Source organism: Pleurodeles waltl, chromosome 4_1, assembly GCF_031143425.1.
Source record: "Pleurodeles waltl isolate 20211129_DDA chromosome 4_1, aPleWal1.hap1.20221129, whole genome shotgun sequence".
Classification (NCBI taxonomy): domain Eukaryota; kingdom Metazoa; phylum Chordata; class Amphibia; order Caudata; family Salamandridae; genus Pleurodeles; species Pleurodeles waltl.
Genome location: NC_090442.1, coordinates 914,855,506 through 914,874,218, shown reverse-complemented (window position 1 = coordinate 914,874,218; position 18,713 = coordinate 914,855,506). Strand labels below are relative to the sequence as shown.

At 44.8% G+C, this 18,713-nt stretch overlaps 1 protein-coding gene across 1 annotated transcript in view; it reads left to right on the top strand.

Annotated features, from left to right (window-relative positions):
* CCDC146 (coiled-coil domain containing 146) overlaps nucleotides 1-16,882 on the top strand; it is an 897,036-nt gene extending 880,154 nt beyond the window's left edge. Inside the window, exon 19 of the mRNA XM_069229681.1 lies at nucleotides 16,435-16,882. Within this exon, the coding sequence (XP_069085782.1) occupies nucleotides 16,435-16,638 (204 nt within the window). The 3' untranslated portion in view covers nucleotides 16,639-16,882. The remainder of the gene's footprint in view (nucleotides 1-16,434) is intronic.
* The last annotated feature ends 1,831 nt before the right edge of the window (nucleotides 16,883-18,713 follow it).

The window sequence follows — 18,713 nt, the reverse complement described above, 5'->3', positions numbered from 1 at the left end:
CAGGAATTGTTGATTTTTGCACTGTCTCCACTTTTAAAATAGCTTATTGCCATTTTTGTCACAACTGTACATGCTATTGTGTTTATTCAAAGTTCCTAGAATACCTGAGTGAAATACCTTTAATTTGAAGTATTACTTGTTAATCTTGAACCTATGGTTCTTAAAATCAACTAAGAAAATATATTTTTGAATATAAAAACCTATTGGCCTGGAGTAAGTCTTTGAGTGTGTGTTCCTCATTTATTGCCTGTGTGTACAACAAATGCTTAACACTACCCTCTGATAAGCCTACTGCTCGACCACACTCACTACCACAAAATAGAGCATTAGAATTATCTCTTTTTGCCACTATCTTACCTCTAAGGGGAACCCTTGGATTCTGTGTACACTATTTCTTACTTTGAAATAGTATATACAGAGCCAACTTCCTACATTTTGCAACTAGCAAAATCAGGACTCACACACACATTCCATAAGAGTTCACTTGGCAGCAAGATCTTGATTTAGATGAGGACAAAACACCTTCCCTGTTGTCATCGAGAGTTATCAAGCAATTTATGAAAGGCTTCTTCAGAGTTTATCCCCCAGTAAGAAAACCACCTCCTACATGGCATCTTAATATTGTCTTAAGCCAGCTAATGAGGGCCCCATTTGAGCCTATACGCAACGCAGATCTCAAATGTCTTACAGGGAAAACTTCATTGTTGTTAGCACTAACATCTGCTAGAAGACTGGGTGAGATACAAGCCTTTACCATTAAAGAGCCCTTCATGCAGTTCCAAAAGGACAGTATACTTCTTAAAACAAACCCTAAGAGTATACCTAAGATTCCATCGGATTTCCATCTAAATGGACCCATCATTCTAAAAACATTTTTTGCCAAATCCCAAGTCGACTGCTGAACAGACGTTTCACACTTTAGATGTTAGATGGTGCATTAGATTCAGTTTACATAGAACACAACAATTTCGCAAATCAAGCCAGTTATTTGTCTCTTGGAAAATTCAGGAAAGGATTTCCAGCAACCAAAGCCACAATCGGAAGATGGATTACTTAAACCATTTAGCTCTGCCATGCAAACGTAGGGAAACCATTGACTAGTAGGGTGAAACCTCACTCTACAAGAGCTATATCTACATCAGCAGCTCTATTTGCGGGTGTGTCTATCCAGCAGATCTGCAGAGCAGCGACATGGTCTAACAGACACACCTTCACGCAACATTATTGTTTGGAGGAGGCTGATAAATCGGATGCAGCACTGGGGAAAGCAGTTTTACGCCATCCATTACAATAAGGTGAGCCATTATATATTTATCTACCCACCATCTGCTCGATTTGTATATGCATATGAATTGAAATTATGGACTGATTATTCTGATTCAAGCATGTGAATCTATGAAAGATTCAATACTGGAGAAGAAACTGAGTTACTTACCTGTAACTGTAGTTCTCCAGTATTGTAATCTTTCATAGATTCACATGCAACTCACACTCCTCCCCTTAGAGGCCCACCTTTTATTATCAGGCATTCAGTACTAACTCACCTTTTGTGTGTAAAGATCTGAGTAACTGGAGCCTCGGTGGTCAGGATTCTGTAGGGTGCTGTTGCCTGATTGGTCAATGTATAACTTTGGTCCTTTTTCAAGAAAGGACATAGATAGGCTATTAAATTGAGCTTTGCTTTGCTTTCCTTGTAAAGCCTATTATTATAGTGTACACTGCTCTTTATGATACCAGGAACTCCCACTTCAACGACGGGGAATGATTCAAGCATGTGAATTGATAAAAGATTACAATACTGGAGAACTACAGTTACAGGTAAATAACTCATTTTCTTCCATGCCAAGCAGCACAAATCATGAGCTTTAACTGTCATTCGACAGATTTTGCTTTTGTCTCTAAATGGTGTGCAGACAGTGTCACCTAAACCTACTGGTTTTAAACCATGAAAGGACAGTACCTGGCAGATGTCAATTACAGATCTTCATGACGCCTGTCTTTGTTGCCTGCCTCAGATCATGGTTGGAAGTTGTGTGCCAACATGAACAAAAGGGGAACCTGTGCCTACAAAGCAAAGCTCACTGTCGCAAATATGAGTAAGATCGTTCCTGGTCGAAATCCAAGGCATGGCAATCAGGTGAGTCAAGGAGGAGCCATGAAAAGCATCAAAATTCTAAACATAGGTTACCTGCGTCTCGCCACTCCCACTGTTCAGATTCATGACGCACCTAGCAATGCTTCACCATAGAGCACTTCTCCCACAATGGAGTTGGCTTCAATGCTGATCCCGTTTCAGATTCTTTTCCGACTGGTGGATATGCTGGATCACCTTCACTAGCTTAAATTGGCTACCGATAAGATCTTTGGTGTCACGCTAGATCCCACCGAAGCGCCTTTTGGCCTCATTTAACCAAGAAGGCCTCTAGCTGATCTACTGTCTATAGATGTATTCATAACACCAGCTGTGCCTCTTGACTTCATCCTGGGGTTGATGCCGACACCATTGAATCCAGATCCAACAAATCTTCTGGCTCCACGACCGGCACTGCTGGCTCCAATACTGGTGCCTATCACTTGGCTATTTAAGAGAGGAGCTATTGTTTGATTAGAAACATCCACCCTTTCAACAAAGTAATATTTATTGCTATTTTCAGGGTGCCAGTGTGTCAGGACACTTCTCTATACACTGGTCTTGCTTCTCCTAGCCCTGCTGTTGCCACTGTGGAGACAGCATTTTTTTTGCCACAGTCATCAAGAGATTCTGCTGCTCTCCTGATCTTGTTCTGTCTACTCAGGAGGTTAAAGCAACACAGCCCACTCAGGAACTTTTGTTGCCATTCAGTGAAGTGCTGGTGGGCACCTGGACAAATCCAGATATTACCCTCTGGTTAAACAGGCAGGTCCCAACGCAGCACAGGCCTGTTCCCAGGGATCCAGATTTTTTATTTTTTTATTACAACAGCCTACTCAGGTGAGTCTGATTGTACAGGCTCCTTCGAGCTGTTTGAACCCACATGCCTTCTTGACCACCCCACCTGATAGAGAGTCAAAAAGATGCTCTCTGGTTGGTTAATACATCATGCCTGCTGGGAAAATACTCACATGCCTTATGGGACAAAGTGGCAGATGTCCTATTGGTGGTCCCTGCTGAAGTTTGTCAAATTTTGCAGCATTTGGTTTTTGACATGCAGTAAGCTGCAAAATTCTCAATTGAGTCAGGCTTGGACACTACTGTAATGTCTGTTTAGGTAGTAAGTAAGTAATCTGTATTTGCACGATCAGTGAAAACCATTGCAATTGCATTGACATTTTAAAAGTAAAAAAGAAAAAAGGCAGCCAGTAAGTTCACGTATCATGAAAACAGTAAAAGAAAAAAAGTTCAGTAAACAACAAAACCATCATTAATACCCTGGCACTACAATTTAAAAAAACTACTGCATACAAAGCTACTGACGTGCAGGACAAGACTATAAAGGGTGCATAAAGTGCCAACTGCTGTTAGTGTGTTCCCACCTGAATCTAAAATATGTTTAGATAGGGTATTTGGTACCAGCATGGTGCTCAGGTACCACTCCTAGATTTGTTTGATAGGTTTTTCAACTAATGTCTAACAACCACTTAAGAGCATGCCTTTCAATGGCTCAAGACTGATAGGGGTGAAAACAGACTCAGACCTTCGAGGTTCAAGAAAAGTAAGGCCACTGCTCACTCTCCAAGTTTAGCTCCACAATCTTGAGAGCTTCCCCAGCAACAGCATCCTTTTGAGGCTTTGAAAGGGGCTATACACCGAGACAGAGGCAGTACTAGCCACAACAAGAATAGACCTCCCAGTCCTTTAGGGATGAGGTCATGAAACAAGCCAGCAGCGTTCAGGCCCCAGTGACAAGTTCTACTCAAACCACAGACCCTCCTTTCACAGCTGCCGCAAACCCCTTTAACTTAACCATGTTGACTCACCATCACCTGGTTGGAGGCCAGATTACCTTTTATCTCCCAGAATGGAGAAACATCACGTCAGATCAATGGGTGTTCCAGATCGTGGAACAAAGATACTCCCTTCCCTTCTTGCCCTATCTTTCAGGCATGACACCCACAACACATCTCCCAGAGTACCACTTATATGTAATCCAAGGGGAAGGTGTAGCTCTATTGACCAAGGGAGCAATAGAAAGGGTGCCAGCATCAGACTGGTTGCTACTCCTGTTATTTTAATGTGCCAGAGAAGGATGGAGGCTTTCATCCCATTCTAAATCTTCGCCTTCTGAACCTCTAAGGAAAGACATATTGGAGATGCTCACCCTGGCCCAAGTTCTGTCTGCTCTCGATCCAGGAGATTGAACGTTAACATTGAATATATTGGATGCATATTTACTCATTCCAGTCCTGCAATCCCACAGTTGTTACCGGCGGTTTTAGGTAGGCCACGACCATTTTTCAGTTCACCGTTCTCCCCTTTGGCTTAAATCCTGCACCTCTGGTGTTAACAAAGATGATGGTAGTTACAGAACAGTCTTTCTGTAGCTTGATGACTGGGTAGTGAAGTCAGACTCACCTCAAACAGCCATAAGCCACTTGCAGATAATGGCCTCCCTGCTGACATCACTGGGTATTTTAAACAATGTGCTGAAATCCCATCTGACTCCTTCACTACTGCTCCCCTTCATAGATGTCATGGATACTGTGCTCTTTCTGGCCCTTTCTCTGCTTCCAGTCCTGGACTTTTGAGCTATAATCCTGATGTTTTAACCTGCAGCATGGGTCTTAGTGATAGAGACACTGAGGCTTCTGGGCTCATGCTTCCTGCTTGTGGACCAGGCCCGGTGACACATGCAGGCTTTGCAGTAGGATCTGAAGTCCCAGTGGATCAAGCACCATAGACATTTATCAGATTCTATCCAGTTGTTGGAGGAGAGTGCGAAAGTCCTGCAGTGGTGGCTGCTCTATCACAATTAGACTGACAGCAGATGCCTCCCCGCCCAGAAATAACGATTGTGATGGATGCATTGTTGCTGGGCTGTAGAGGTCATCTGGGGAGGTGGAGATCAGCTCATTCTCACATCATCCTGCTGGAGGAATGTGCGATTCACTGGGCACTGAAGGTGTTCCTTAAGACAATCAAGGGGCAATGGATACAGTTTCTCACAGACACACAATTGCCAAGTGGTACTGCAACAAACAGGGCGGAGTTGGCTCTTAAATCCTGTGCCAGGTGGCTCTATGCCTTTGGAAGTGGCTGAACACTCAGGGCATTTCCCCAATTACCTAGCACCCAGCAAGATCTTTAAACTCCAAAGTGGCCAAACATAGCCAACAGAACCCAGAGGATCATGAATGTTGGTTACACTGTGAGGTGGCACAGAGGATTTCCGATAATAGGGAGAACCTTGGCTTGATCGGTTCACCACCATTGAGAAAATGCAGTGTCATGATTTTTGCCTGTTGGTGTTTGTAGGAAGTTGGCTCTGTATGCACTATTTCAAAGTAAGGAATAGTATGCACAGAGTCCAAGGGTTCCCCTTAGAGGTAAGATAGTGGCAAAAAGAGATAATTCGAATGCTCTATTTTGTGGTATTTTGGTCGAGCAGTAGGCTTATCAGAGGGTAGTGTTAAGCATTTGTTGTACACACACAGGCAATAAATAAGGAACACACACTCAGAGACAATTCCAGGCCAATAGGTTTTTGTATAGAAAAATATATTTTCTTAGTTTACTTCAAGAACCACAGGTTCAAGATTTACAAGTAATACTTTGAATGTAAGGTACTTCACTTAGATACTTTAGGAACTTTGAATAAAAGCAATATCACATACAGTCTTTGTAAAAATGTCAATAAGCTATGTTCAAAGTTCACATAGTGCAAAAATCAACAGTTCCTGGGGGAGGTAAGTAAAGGTTAGTTTTGCAGGTAAGTAAACCACCTACGGGGTTCAAAGTTGGGTCCAAGGTAGCCCACCGTTGGGGGTTCAGAGCAACCCCAAAGTTACCACACCAGCAGCTCAGGGCCGGTCAGGTGCAGAGGTCAAAGTGGTGCCCAAAATGCATAGGCTTCAATGGAGAAGGGGGTGCCCCGGTTCCAGCATGCCAGCAGGTAAGTACCCGCGTCTTCGGAGGGCAGACCAGAGGGGTTTTGTAGGGCACCGGGGGGGACACAAGTCAGCACAAAAAGTACACCCTCAGCGGCACAGGGGCTGCCGGGTGCAGTGTGCAAACAGGCGTCGGGTTTGCAATAGGTTTCAGTGGGAGACCAAGGGATCTCTTCAGCGATGCAGGCAAGGGTGGGGCTCCTCTGGGTAGCCACCACCTGGGCAAGGGAGAGGGCCACCTGGGGGTCGCTCCTGCACTGGAGGTTGGATCCTTCAGGTCCGGAGTCTTTACCAGACGTAGGGTCTTTAAAGCAGGCAGTCGCGGTCAGGGGGAGCCTTGGGATTCCATCTGCAGGCGTCGCTGTGGGGGCTCAACTCTGGCTACTCACGGTCTCGTAGTCGCTGGGGAGTCCTCCCTGTGGTGTTTGTTCTCCACAAGTCGAGCCGGGGGCGTAGGGTGCAGAGTGCAAAATCTCACGCTTCCGGCGGGAAAAGTGTGTTGTTTCAAAGTTGCTTCTTTGATGCAAAGTTGCAGTCTTTGTGGAACAGAGCCGCTGTCCTCGGGAGTTCTTGGTCCTTCTAGATGCAGGGTAGTCCTCTGAGGCTTCAGGGGTTGCTGGACCCTGTGCAACGCGTCGCTGGAGCAGTGTCTTTAGAAGTGGGGAGACCGGCCGGTAGAGCTGGGGCCAAAGCAGTTGGTGTCTCCGTCTTCTCTGCAGGTTTTTCAGCTCAGCAGTCCTTCTTCTTCTTAGGTTGCAGGAATCTCTCTTGCTGTGTTCTGGGAGCCCCTAAATACTCAATTTAGGGGTGTGTTTAGGTCTGGGGGGTTAGTAGCCAATGGCTACTAGCCCTGAGGGTGGCTACACCCTCTTTGTGCCTCCTCCCTGAGGGGAGGGGGGCACATTCCTATCCCTATTGGGTGAATCCTCCATCTGCAAGATGGAGGATTTCTAAAAGTCAGAGTCATCTCACCTCAGGACACCTTAGGGGCTGTTGTGACTGGCCAGTGACTCCTCCTTGTTTTTCTCATTATCTCCTCCGGCCTTGCCGCCAAAAGTGGGTCCGTGGCCGGAGGGGGCGGACAACTCCACTAGCTGGAGTGCCCTGGGGTGCTGGAACAAAGGGGGTGAGCCTTTGAGGCTCACCGCCAGGTGTTACAGTTCCTACAGGGGGAGGTGAGAAGCACCTCCACCCAGTACAGGCTTTCTTACTAGCCACAGAGTGACAAAGGCACTCTCCCCATGTGGCCAGCAACATGTCTGGTGTGTGGCAGGCTGCTAAAACTAGTCAGCTTACCCGGGTAGTCGGTTAAGGTTTCAGGGGGCACCTCTAAGGTGCCCTCTGGGGTGTATGTTACAATAAAATGTACACTGGCATCAGTGTGCTTTTATTGTGCTGAGAAGTTTGATACCAAACTTCACAGTTTTCAGTGTAGCCATTATGGTGCTGTGGAGTTCGTGTTTGACAGACTCCCAGACCATATACTCTTATGGCTACCCTGCACTTACAATGTCTAAGGTTTTGCTTAGACACTGTAGGGGCATAGTGCTCATGCACCTATGCCCTCACCTATGGTATAGTGCACCCTGCTTTAGGGCTGTAAGACCTGCTATAGGGGTGACTTATCTATGCCATAGGCAGTGGTAGGTTGGCATGGCACCCTGAGGGGAGTGCCATGTCGGCTTAGTCATTTTATCCCCACCTGCACACACAAGCTGGCAAGCAGTGTGTCTGTGCTGAGTGAGGGGTCCCCAGGGTGGCATAAGATATGCTACAGCCCTTAGAGACCTTCCCTGGCATCAGGGCCCTTGGTACCAGTTACAAGGGACTTACCTGGATGCCAGGGTGTGCCAATTGTGGAAATAAAAGTACAGGTTAGGGAAAGAACACTGGTGCTGGGGCCTGGTTAGCAGGCCTCAGCACACTTTCAAATCATAACTTGGCATCAGCAAAGGCAAAAAGTCAGGGGGTAACCATGCCAAGGAGGCATTTCCTTACAGTGCTTCAAAGGCAGTCGTCTTTAAGTCACACCTTTCGACTACATAAGGGCTCAAGACTCCTGTACGCCTTAACGCCTGGATCTGTGCTCAAGAAAATCAAGAGCGATCAGGTTCAAGCCATCTTAGTGGCTGCGAATTGGGCTAGGAGAGTGTGGTGCCTGGCACTTCTAACCATGAATGCATGTCCTCTGATGCAGCTGCCTTTCTGGGAGGATCTCCTGTTGCAGCAGCAGGGCAGAGACATGCACCAGAGCCTCCTTGTGTGACAATTGATCAGTGACAGTTGATGATATTCAGCTTTCCTCCAGAGATGGTTGGTGTTATTGTGGCAGTCAGGCATCCTTCAACAAAGTCTGCCTATACAGGACGCTGGGAGAAGTTTTTATTTTTTTTGGATGTTCCTCTCCTCAAGTCCTACCCTTAACAAACTTCACTATCTGATATTTTGTTTATCATTAAGCAAGCAAGGCCTTGCTGTGGCCACAGGAAAGGTTACTTATCAGCACTTTTGGCTTTGTTAAATTTACCAGATCAACCATCTCTCTTCAGATCACCTGTTGTGATGCGTTTTTTGAAGGGGCTTCCCACCTACTCTTTTTATAATACTGCAAAGGACCTAAATCTTTTATTGACTTACTTGATGTCTTGCCTTTTGAGTCTGTGCACCAATGTCCTTAATGCCTTCCTGTGGTTAAAATGATGTTTCTGATCACCATAACGTTTGCCAGGCAAGTGAGTAAACTTCAGGCCTTATCTTCTGTTCCATCATTTGCATTCTATTTCCTAGACAAATTAGTACTTCTAATAAAAGCAGTGTTCAGGGCCAAAGTAGTTGCACCCTTTTATGCAGGACAGTCCATCACCTTGTCAACATGTTATTCAGTGCCTCATCCACAAAAGAAGAAGGAATGATTAAATCGCCTCGATCTTAAGAGGCCCCTTCAATTTTTAAACAGAGGACCAAGAAATTTTGGCAGGAGCATCAACTGTCAGTTTTTCTGGGGTAACGAAGATCAAAGTGGTACAGAAAAGAACCCACCTGTAGATGGATGGTCATATGTATTAAGATCTGCTATGGGCTAGCCAAAAAGCAACTCCCAGAAGGTTTTCATGCTCACTGCACCACAGCAAAGACTGCTACAATGGCACTACCACATGATGTGCCAGTCCTGGACATCTGCCAGGCCTACATGTGGGCATCCAGCCATATGTTCAAGCATTACTGTTTGGACAGACGGGTCCAGCAGGACGGGCATTTTGCCTGAACCGTCCTGCAGGATTTCCTGGTCTGAGGTATTCCACAGACACACCACCTGGGAAGTACTGGTTTGATATTTTTTCAATAGGTTAGGAATCTGTGGTTAGAAGTCTCTATCAGGAGAACAAGTTACTAACCTTGAGTAACTTTTTTTCTGGGAGAGACTCTATCTAACCCCGTAGTCCTCACGTGCCCTCCTTCTTCCCTGTTCTGTGGAATGGTGTCCTTCAGTGCAACCATAATAAAACTAGAGCTCAAAAAGTTCTGCACAGTGTTTCATATTGATTTCTATAGGCTCCATGCTTGTTGGCACTGAAGGAGAAACTGACACCAGCACAAGCACGTGGAGTATATACAGGTCCCGACTTCACTACCACAAAATCAAACAACACCACGTGTCATGCAAAAGTTCCTGGCTCCAGCATGACATCTGGGGATATTTATGAGGTGAGGAATTTGCGCAAGTCTGTACAGAAAAGTCATTACCAAAGTTAAGTATTTGTTCTTTAAATAAAATAAAAAATAAAATGAATATCGCAGCCTCAGAGTTTTATTCCAGGGTGCTGGGATCATTGTTTTTTCTGTTCAGTACAATCAGGATTTTCCAGGGGTGCACAACTGAAAAAAAAAAAAAAAGAGTACATCAGGACATCCACCTCACATAGCAGGGTCGGTCTGATGTAGTTACCCTCGGCGCAAGTTTACTGACATAACATTTCAGGTGGCAAACCTAGAGGGGGCATTGTTGAAAACAAACACACGATGGCCAGTCCGATTATAATTTTTTTGTGTGTTTCATCTAGCGTGCACCTGGTGCGAGAGCACACGGACCTTTAAATGAACACCTCAAATTGTTAACTTTTTCTTTTTCTAGGGTGCGGAGTACAGTATTTACTCCATCAGGGCATTGGAGTAAAATATTAAGGTGCCCTGAATGTATATCCGCACGTCACATTTAGAGAAGCCCTCTAGCCCGGCAGACATCTCTAGTCAGACAGGAACCGCATTCACAGTGGATCATGTCATTGTGTTAAAAGTTTGATGGGCAGTGATGTCAAACATTGCAGCCAACCGTCTACACCAAAGTGGGATTTTGTTTGTGGAAAAAAGGCAAAGACTAATGATTCCCATGCCATAAGAACTGTGGTGGTGAAGAACAGCAAAAAAAAGTATGACAATGTCCACTCTAAATTGGGCCAATGGTGTTAAATGTAAACATTTGATAAAGACTTCTAGCTGCAGATTCCTTACCTTTGCATTTTGTAGGCATCAGCTTGGAATCCAGAATTTTTGCTGAGCAGTACCCTGCGCACGCTGGCGGGTGGCGTAGTTCAGATCTGCGTGGTATTGTCGGCATCATTGGAGCCGTCTGTGACATCACGGTTGCCTACAAAGGCACCACCCTAGTGCGGGTACGTCAGTTCTTTTCCTTCCGCGCCGGTTAAGCGCAGATCCGGAATCGAGCTACCCTCTGTCTTTTTTGACAGGCCATTTTCAACCTTTTTGTCAACTCTTTTTGAAGTATGTGCAGGATGACATCAAGAAAGACAGTGTGGTGACTGCCATCGTGCCATGTCGGTGACAGACTACGTCTCGAAGTTGTGTTCCAACTGCCGGGACATGGCCCGAAAGCTTTGAGAAAGTGGTCTCTGAAGCTCACGGCGGACTGGCAGTTGACATCAGTTGGCGCGACTCCTAGAAGGGCACTTGCACATTCCTTACCTTAGAATTTTCCCCAGGAGTCAGATTTTTCATCAAGCAGTACTCTACCGCGCCATTAGCTGGTGTTGGGCGACTCTGCATCCGACGATGGTATTGTGGTTTCCGAATATGACGTTGCAGGTAATACATAGGCACCAAACCAGCGCTCTAACGTCATTTCTTTTCTTTCTGCGCCAGCCTTCACACAGATCCAGAGAGAGCTGGCCTTACAGTCACTTTTTGACTGGCCCTTTGACTTTTTGTCAAACTTTTTTTCGACTTCTGGTGCGCTGAGATGTCTCGTAAGTGGCAGCTCCTGCCACTGCATGATGTTGGTGACGGATCTCCACCTGGTGTGTTTGTGGTGCTTCTAGCAGTCCCTAAAGCTGCTCGCAGGCTGGAATCCAGCTCCACATAGCTCCAGGTCTCGGTCGAGAAGATGGTCCCGAGACCGCTCGCAGAGCCATCACCACTCCTCGTCCCCCTCCAAATTGTCAGGTCATGCAGGTAAGCACAAGAAGAAGTCAAAGAAGCACAAGAGTTCTTAGACCATAGCCTTTCGGTTGAACAATGCAATATGGGAGAAGGAGTGTCCTCGCTCTATGACTTCATCTTCTCAGCCTGTTTCTGGGTCAGCTCTGCGCCTCCCAGAGTTTCCAGGAGCCAAAGCCACCCCTGTCCAATTAAAGGAATTTTACAAGGCCATGCGCCTAATTTTTGGGGAGCCTTCTGGTTCCGCACTGGCAGTTTTGGCCTTGGCTCTGAGGGGCACCCAAGGATCCGCTTATGGATCTGGACCAGCATCGGTCGTACCCTTGCGACCTTCCCAGTCGACGGGTCTGCTGTTGATGCTCCTGACGTCACATGGGCCTGTGTTGATCCTATACTCATTGCCTACTTCAACACAGAGCCAAAGCTACGCCGCTAGACGCCAGTTCCGACTTTGACAGGGACCTTGGTCCCTAGATTGGATCCCAACACTTATTCTTATGGGGACAAATTCAGTGAGTGCATTAAGGGGTCTCTGGACCCTTTAGAATTCCAGCTGGAAGACCATATAAACTGGGCTCAGGAACTGGGTGAAGACAGCGGTCTGGATATCTCCCCCTGACGCTGGTATGCTTTCTCCCCCTACTGTGGCTATGGATGAGGGGGCGTCCTGCTCCCTGGTGGTGTGGAGAGAGGCCGAGATCTTGGGCCTTGAGTTGCCTTCAGTGGCTCTCAGGACCAGTCTCCTGAATGAGGTGCTTCAGCCTGGAGCTTCCACATCAGAACCCTTTTTGCCCTTTAATGATGCCCTCACAGATTCTTGCTGGGAACCTGGTCCAAACACAGCACAGGGGCACTGGTTAACAGGACAACAGCCTGCTGTCATAGGCCTTCTCCTAACGACCCGCTTTCCTGACCCAAAACCCCATACCCTGGTCATCCAATCCTCAATGTCTCATTGTGCGTTCCGTTCCGCTCCTCCAGATAAGGAATCAAAGAGCCTGGACCACCCATGGAAGAAGTTTTCTTCTTCCTCCAGCCTGGCATTGCGATCCTTGAACATCACGTGCCTTTTGGGCCATTACACCCATACATTATGGGACACGGTTGCATGGGTGCTGCCATAGATCTCCGAGGAGGCCCAGGCCAATCTCTTCCAGGCTGTTACTGATGGGAGAGACACAGCCAAGTACGTTCCCTTTCATCTGAGCTGTTCTGGACACAGTGCAGTTTTGGGCCAATCCTCCAGAACCGCGAGTCCAGGATATTCAGGCTATGATACTGAGGTTTCAGCCTCTATCCTGGATTTTGGTGAGATTGACTGAGGCTGCTAGGCCTCATGGCTTCCTGCATCCTGCTGGTCCCACATGCCAGATGCTATATGCAGGCTCTGCCGTGGGACCGGCAGTTCCAGTGGGGCACCATCAGGGGAATCTCTCCGACATGGTCCAGATCTCGGACAGAACTGCACAAGATCTGCTGTGGTGGCTTTTGAACCATGACTGAATCAGAGGCAGACTCCTCTCCCTTTCTCAACCAGATGCAACTGTAGTGACAGATGCATCACTCCTGGGAAAGGCTGGCCACATGGGAGAGGAAGAGGTCAGAGGCATTTGGTTTCTGGCGGAGTCCGGGCTCCATATAAACCTTTTGGAGCTCGGGGTAATCAGACTGGCATTGAACGTATTCCTTCCCTCTCTCAAAGGGAAAGTGGTCAGCTGTTCACGGACAACACCACTGCCATGTGGTACTGCAACAAGCAGGGCGGGGAGGGGTCGTGGACTCTTTGTCAGGAGGCTCTGGACATAGCTGGGACATCAGGGCATAGCCCTGATGGTTCAACAACTGGCAGGCTCTCTGAACGTCAGAGCTGACAAACTCAGCTGTCAATGCCTGCTTGATCACGAATGGCGTCTTTATCAGTGGAGTGCCTTGATTAGATCTGTTTGCCTCTGCAGAGAATGCGCAATGTCAGCTGTTTTGTGCATTGGAGTTTCCAAGGCAACACTTGCTCAGCGACGCTTTTCATCTCGAGTGGAACTCAGGCCTCCTTTCCGCCAATACCATTTCTGCCCAGAGCTCTGAAGATGATCAAGAACGACCGTCCCAAGTCATTCTTTTGGTTCTGGACTGGGCATGAAGAGTATGGTATCCCGAGCTACTGAACATGGCCATCGATCCTCCGATCAGACTGCTCCTTCAGAAGATCTTCTGTCGCAACAGCAGGGGACAGTTCTCCACCCAAACATGTCTGTCTCAGCCTTCTTGCGTGGAGATTAAGCGGTGGTAGTTAGAAGCTTTTAACCTTTCACCCAAAGTTTGTAATGTTATGTTGGCAGCCAGGTCCCTCCACCAAAACGGTATACGCCTGTACATGGAACAAATTTGTAGCATAGTGTACAGAAAAGTATGCTGACCCCCTGCTTTTTCTAAGGTACTTATGTTTGTCCTCTCTGAGGCCCAGCAGGGTTCAGCTTTGGGCACCCCAAGGGTTATTTGCTTGCCATCTCTGCTTTTCTCCGCTTGCCTGACCAACCCTTCCTTTTTAAATCTCCCATTGTTGGACGATTTCTTAAGGGCCTTACCCATCCCTTTCCTCCTTCCCTGTTCATAATGCCCCAATGGGATTTTAACTTAGTTCTTACCTATCTAACTGTGCTCCTTTTGAGCCACTTCCCAACTGCCCACTTCGCCTGCTTATTTTGAAAACAGTGTTCCTTGTAGCTATCACCTTTGCCACTGCAGAGTGAGTGAGCTGCAGGCTCTTTCTTCGAAGCCACCTTTCATCTCCATCCACCATGAGAAGGTGGTGCTTCATACTAGGGCTGCTTTTCTGCCTAAAGTGGTCATGTCCTCTCATGTAGGCCAATCCATCACCTTGCCTACTTTTTACACGCCTTCACTTCCTTCTAATGAAGAGGAGAGACTCCACTATCTGGACCCAAAAAGAGCATTTGTGTTCTACCTTGATCATACACAGAACTTCCGGGTGGACAATCAACTCTGTGGGTTATGTGGGTGCGAAGGAAGTTTGGGCAGAGCAGAAGAGAACCATCTCTAGGTGGGTAGTTCTCTGCATTAAATTGTGCTAGGGATTGGCTAAGAAGCAACCCCAGAGGGCTTGCACACTCATTCTACCAGAGCAGCAGCTGCAACCACTGCTTTAGCAAGCAGAGTTCCAGTCCTAGACATCTGCCATGCAGCAACATGGGCATCTTTGCGCAGGCTTTCAAAACACTAGTGCCTGTACAGTCAGGTCTGAAGGGACGAGTATTTTGCCCGTTTGGCTCTGCAGGACTTCCTAGTATAATCTTGGTTCTCAGACCTGCCTCCGGGAATGGTACTGCTTGGGTAACTATTCTATGGTAAGGAATCTGCAACTAGAAGTCTCTATCAGATGAACAAGTTACTTACATATTCTAGTTGCACATTCCTTACTGACCCACCTATCCTCCCCGCTCTGTGAACTGATTTCTTGGGACAGGAACTTTTCTTTCAGGGCCCTAGTTCTGGCGCACCAGTCAGTGTTCTTCATGGCTCTGTGCTTCTAGCGTGGAAAGTTGTGTAAAGAAACTGACGTCAGCGCACTGGGGTGGAGCGCCTATATGCGAACCGCAATGTCGTATCCAGAGACAATGCCAACGATGGACGCAGTGTCGACCAACGCCACCTAACTGTGCGCAAGGATACTGCTCGAAGAAAATCTTCAGATCCAGACGGACACCCGGGGAAAATTCTAAGGCAAGGTAAGGAATCTGCAACTAGAATTTGTCTCTACAAGATAATTCATTACCGAAGGTAATTAGCTTCTTAATTAATGCACAGTGTTTGACTCTACACAAATACATATTCATTTCTATGCCGTTTACTTGCAGTGTTTCATATTACCATATAACATTCTTTTACAGCCAGACCTGTAAGCATTGCCAATGCTTGTCAACAAATATGCAGGTTTGAATGAAACAGTCACATTAAAGTACTAAAGCATATACCTTAGTTCCAAACATTTATAATCAAGTTATTGTAAACAAGCCGACCATGCAACAAAAAATGAAAAGCGAAAAAAATCAGTTCTTGGACAAAACATTACAAATGCATTTTTTATTTAATTGTTATTAAAATAGTTAGGATATATTAGTAATTAACATTTACAAACCATATATAAATATATATTCAAATATACACTATACATTTGAAACATTGCCATATCTGCAACATAAACTTAGAATTTTCTATGCGGAAAACCGGTTTCCATCTATTGTACAATTTTGTAAACCTTTTGGGGAGGAGGAAGCCACTCTGGAGTAAAATATTCAGACTGAAGGTAATACCAACTTCTGAAAGAATGTAATTTGAAAGAGATTTTTGATCAACATGCTCACACCTTTCAGTTCTTGAGTTTTAAGACTGAACAATCTATATTGTACACAGACAAACTCTTAATTTATAATGCTACAAAGATGCATTTCTATACAGGGTCTTGTATAATATAAAGCATGGTCGGTTGAAAAAAGGGAGTTAAATTAAACGCCAAGTGAATTAGGAATCCATCAGGTTAAAAAATTATTCAAAATCTTTTCCTTATGGAAGTGTCTTTACTCCTGTAGCTCTCTAAGCCAGACAATGCCTTCCCAGACAGACCATGTCTTCAAACAGGTGTGCCCCGCAGCATAAATTATTCTTTCTTGGTTTAGCAGATATGACTAAGTTAGAGAATCTGATGATGGTAAAGTGAATGCATTGAATCAGATTTCGTATTGACTACCAACACAAAGATGAAGGTGGAAACTGAACCCTGGAGAGGGAAAGGAATGGGAGGTAAAGAGATGGAGTGCTTATGTCTGCCATGCAGTCCTAACAACGTTCCCAGTTTAGTTATAACGAACATTTGTTGTTTTGCAGATTAATTTAGAAGAGGAACAACATTTATTGCCAAATGGGGTATATACCACAGCTGATCAACGGCCAAATGCATACATCCCGGATGATGCCACCGGACTGCCTCTGCCACGCCCTTATGGAGGATTAGCCCCCTTCAAACCGAGCGAACGAGGCTCAAACATAAGACACATAAGGAAACCAATCGTAAAGCCAATTGAAATTTAATCAAGTTGTCTGATTTCCGCCCCCCCCCCCCAAATCGAACATGTGCTGTGTTACCAACTGGAACATTTATCAGTGTACATATTCTGAAACCTGCAATTAGTATTTAAAGTTATTTTCTTTCCCATTAACCTGTATGCTACTATCAAAAGCGTAACTGCATATATATGCTCTATAACTGATTTTGGGAATGATGTGAAACGCGTATCAACTGTGTAAAAGACAAATAAACTGTCGCTTGAAATGTAGATGGACTATGATAGTTTAATAAAAGGTACTTCTCAGCATTTTCGTGAACTAAGCTAGGAGAACAAAGTATTAATATTTTCTGTTTTATGCCTCTTGAAAATGTAAAAAAAATTTAAGAGACCGTGTCACTGCTTGAATCTCTACATGAAGTAAAATGAGTACGGTCGTTAAGCATTACAATGCATAGAAGAGGATTCCAAAATATTGTAGTGTGAACCCAGGCCAAAAGGGAAAAAACTAAAATTGCTTACTAGGTAACCAATTGCTTCCTTTGCAACAGAAACCCATGAAGTAAAATTATTTTAAGAGGCAACTGAGCGGGTTAATCCTTCGCCTGTATCGATCACTACTTACAGTAAGAAATTTTATAATATACTTTGAATGTTTTTGTTCCTTTTTCACCCGGTATGTAATTTAAACACCACCATTCATGCGTTTACTGAGACAGAAAAGTCTAAACTCTCTACTGTTGCGCTATTACTACCAATAGAAATAGAAAAACTATCTCCTGAAAGCCATTCCATTTAATACAGTAGTTTTTTAATTAAACTGGTGTTTGCATTAGAACTGCCTAAATTGCAATTACACAATTTTATTTTTGTGGAGTTACCAGGAACTGCTCGTGTCCTTGTTAACTAACACTTGAGGCCTCTCTGACACACCCTCACACTAGTTCCACAATTTCGAAGTATCATGAAACTTACTACACAATGCTTATGCCCATCAGTAAGGTGGGAAAAAATACAGTAGCAAGAAGCTCTGACAGGTAGGGGACAGAAATGAAAACATTTGATTTACCATATTCTGCTAATGTGAGTACCTAAAACCACGAATTATTCAGTGTTGAGAGAAAAAAACTGATTCCCAATTTATAATACAGATATGCCGCTTTTCCGAGAGCACAGTGCTCTTTAAAGTGAGCACCTAAAACAAGGAAGTATGTTTGTCAGATACTTGATTTCTGCTGAATAATGACACATTCTTCCTGCTGTGGTCACAATTCCAGGGATCACACATGTAAACAATCAGCACCATGATATGCAACGCTTTACAGTATCAATACGTTCTTCATAAACAGGACTATTTTTCTGTCAAAGTAGAAGTAGGAAACAATGGCTCTTGTACAATTTTGCTTTAACTTCACACTTTTTGAATAATGTCTCTTGATTCCAACTGAACCAATCTGAACTGATACCCAATTTTAAATAGCAATGGAGAGGTTTCATAGATTCAATGTCATTCTGGTTTGTTTTAGTCCCATTCCCTCCACAAACTTTGAATCCACAGTGTCCACTTCAAACAGGTTTACAGCTAGAAAAAATTTAAATAGATTAACAGAATTCTTCGATTACGATGCTAAATTTTCTGAGTTCAAGCAGTACTAATATACACTATCTGTATACATACAAATATAAATATCGATTGCCTCCGGGTTTGTTATTAACTTACGATTATTCTCCAGCATAGTTAATAGGGCTGTGCTAAGTTTTTTTTTTCTGTCCCTAAAGTTTTTCAGAATTCTGGATTTTCGCCCTTTGAAATGGTTGCAAAAATTTACGTTTTTATTTTGCATAGCAAGTTCTTTTCACCCTAACATAAGCCAAAAACGACCCACGAAAGTATGATCCACGTAGCTAGTTCATTTGTTCAATCTTCTGTTTTATGGTGGAAAACGTTTACATGTCTTTTCAAAAAAGTGTATTTCCCTATGAAATGCAATTTTGCAAAGGGCATTTATGGAGAGCCATTTTTAATACAAAACAAGGATATATTTAGCAAACATTATCAATAAAGACACAATTTTTACAAAGATGACCTACAGCAAAAGA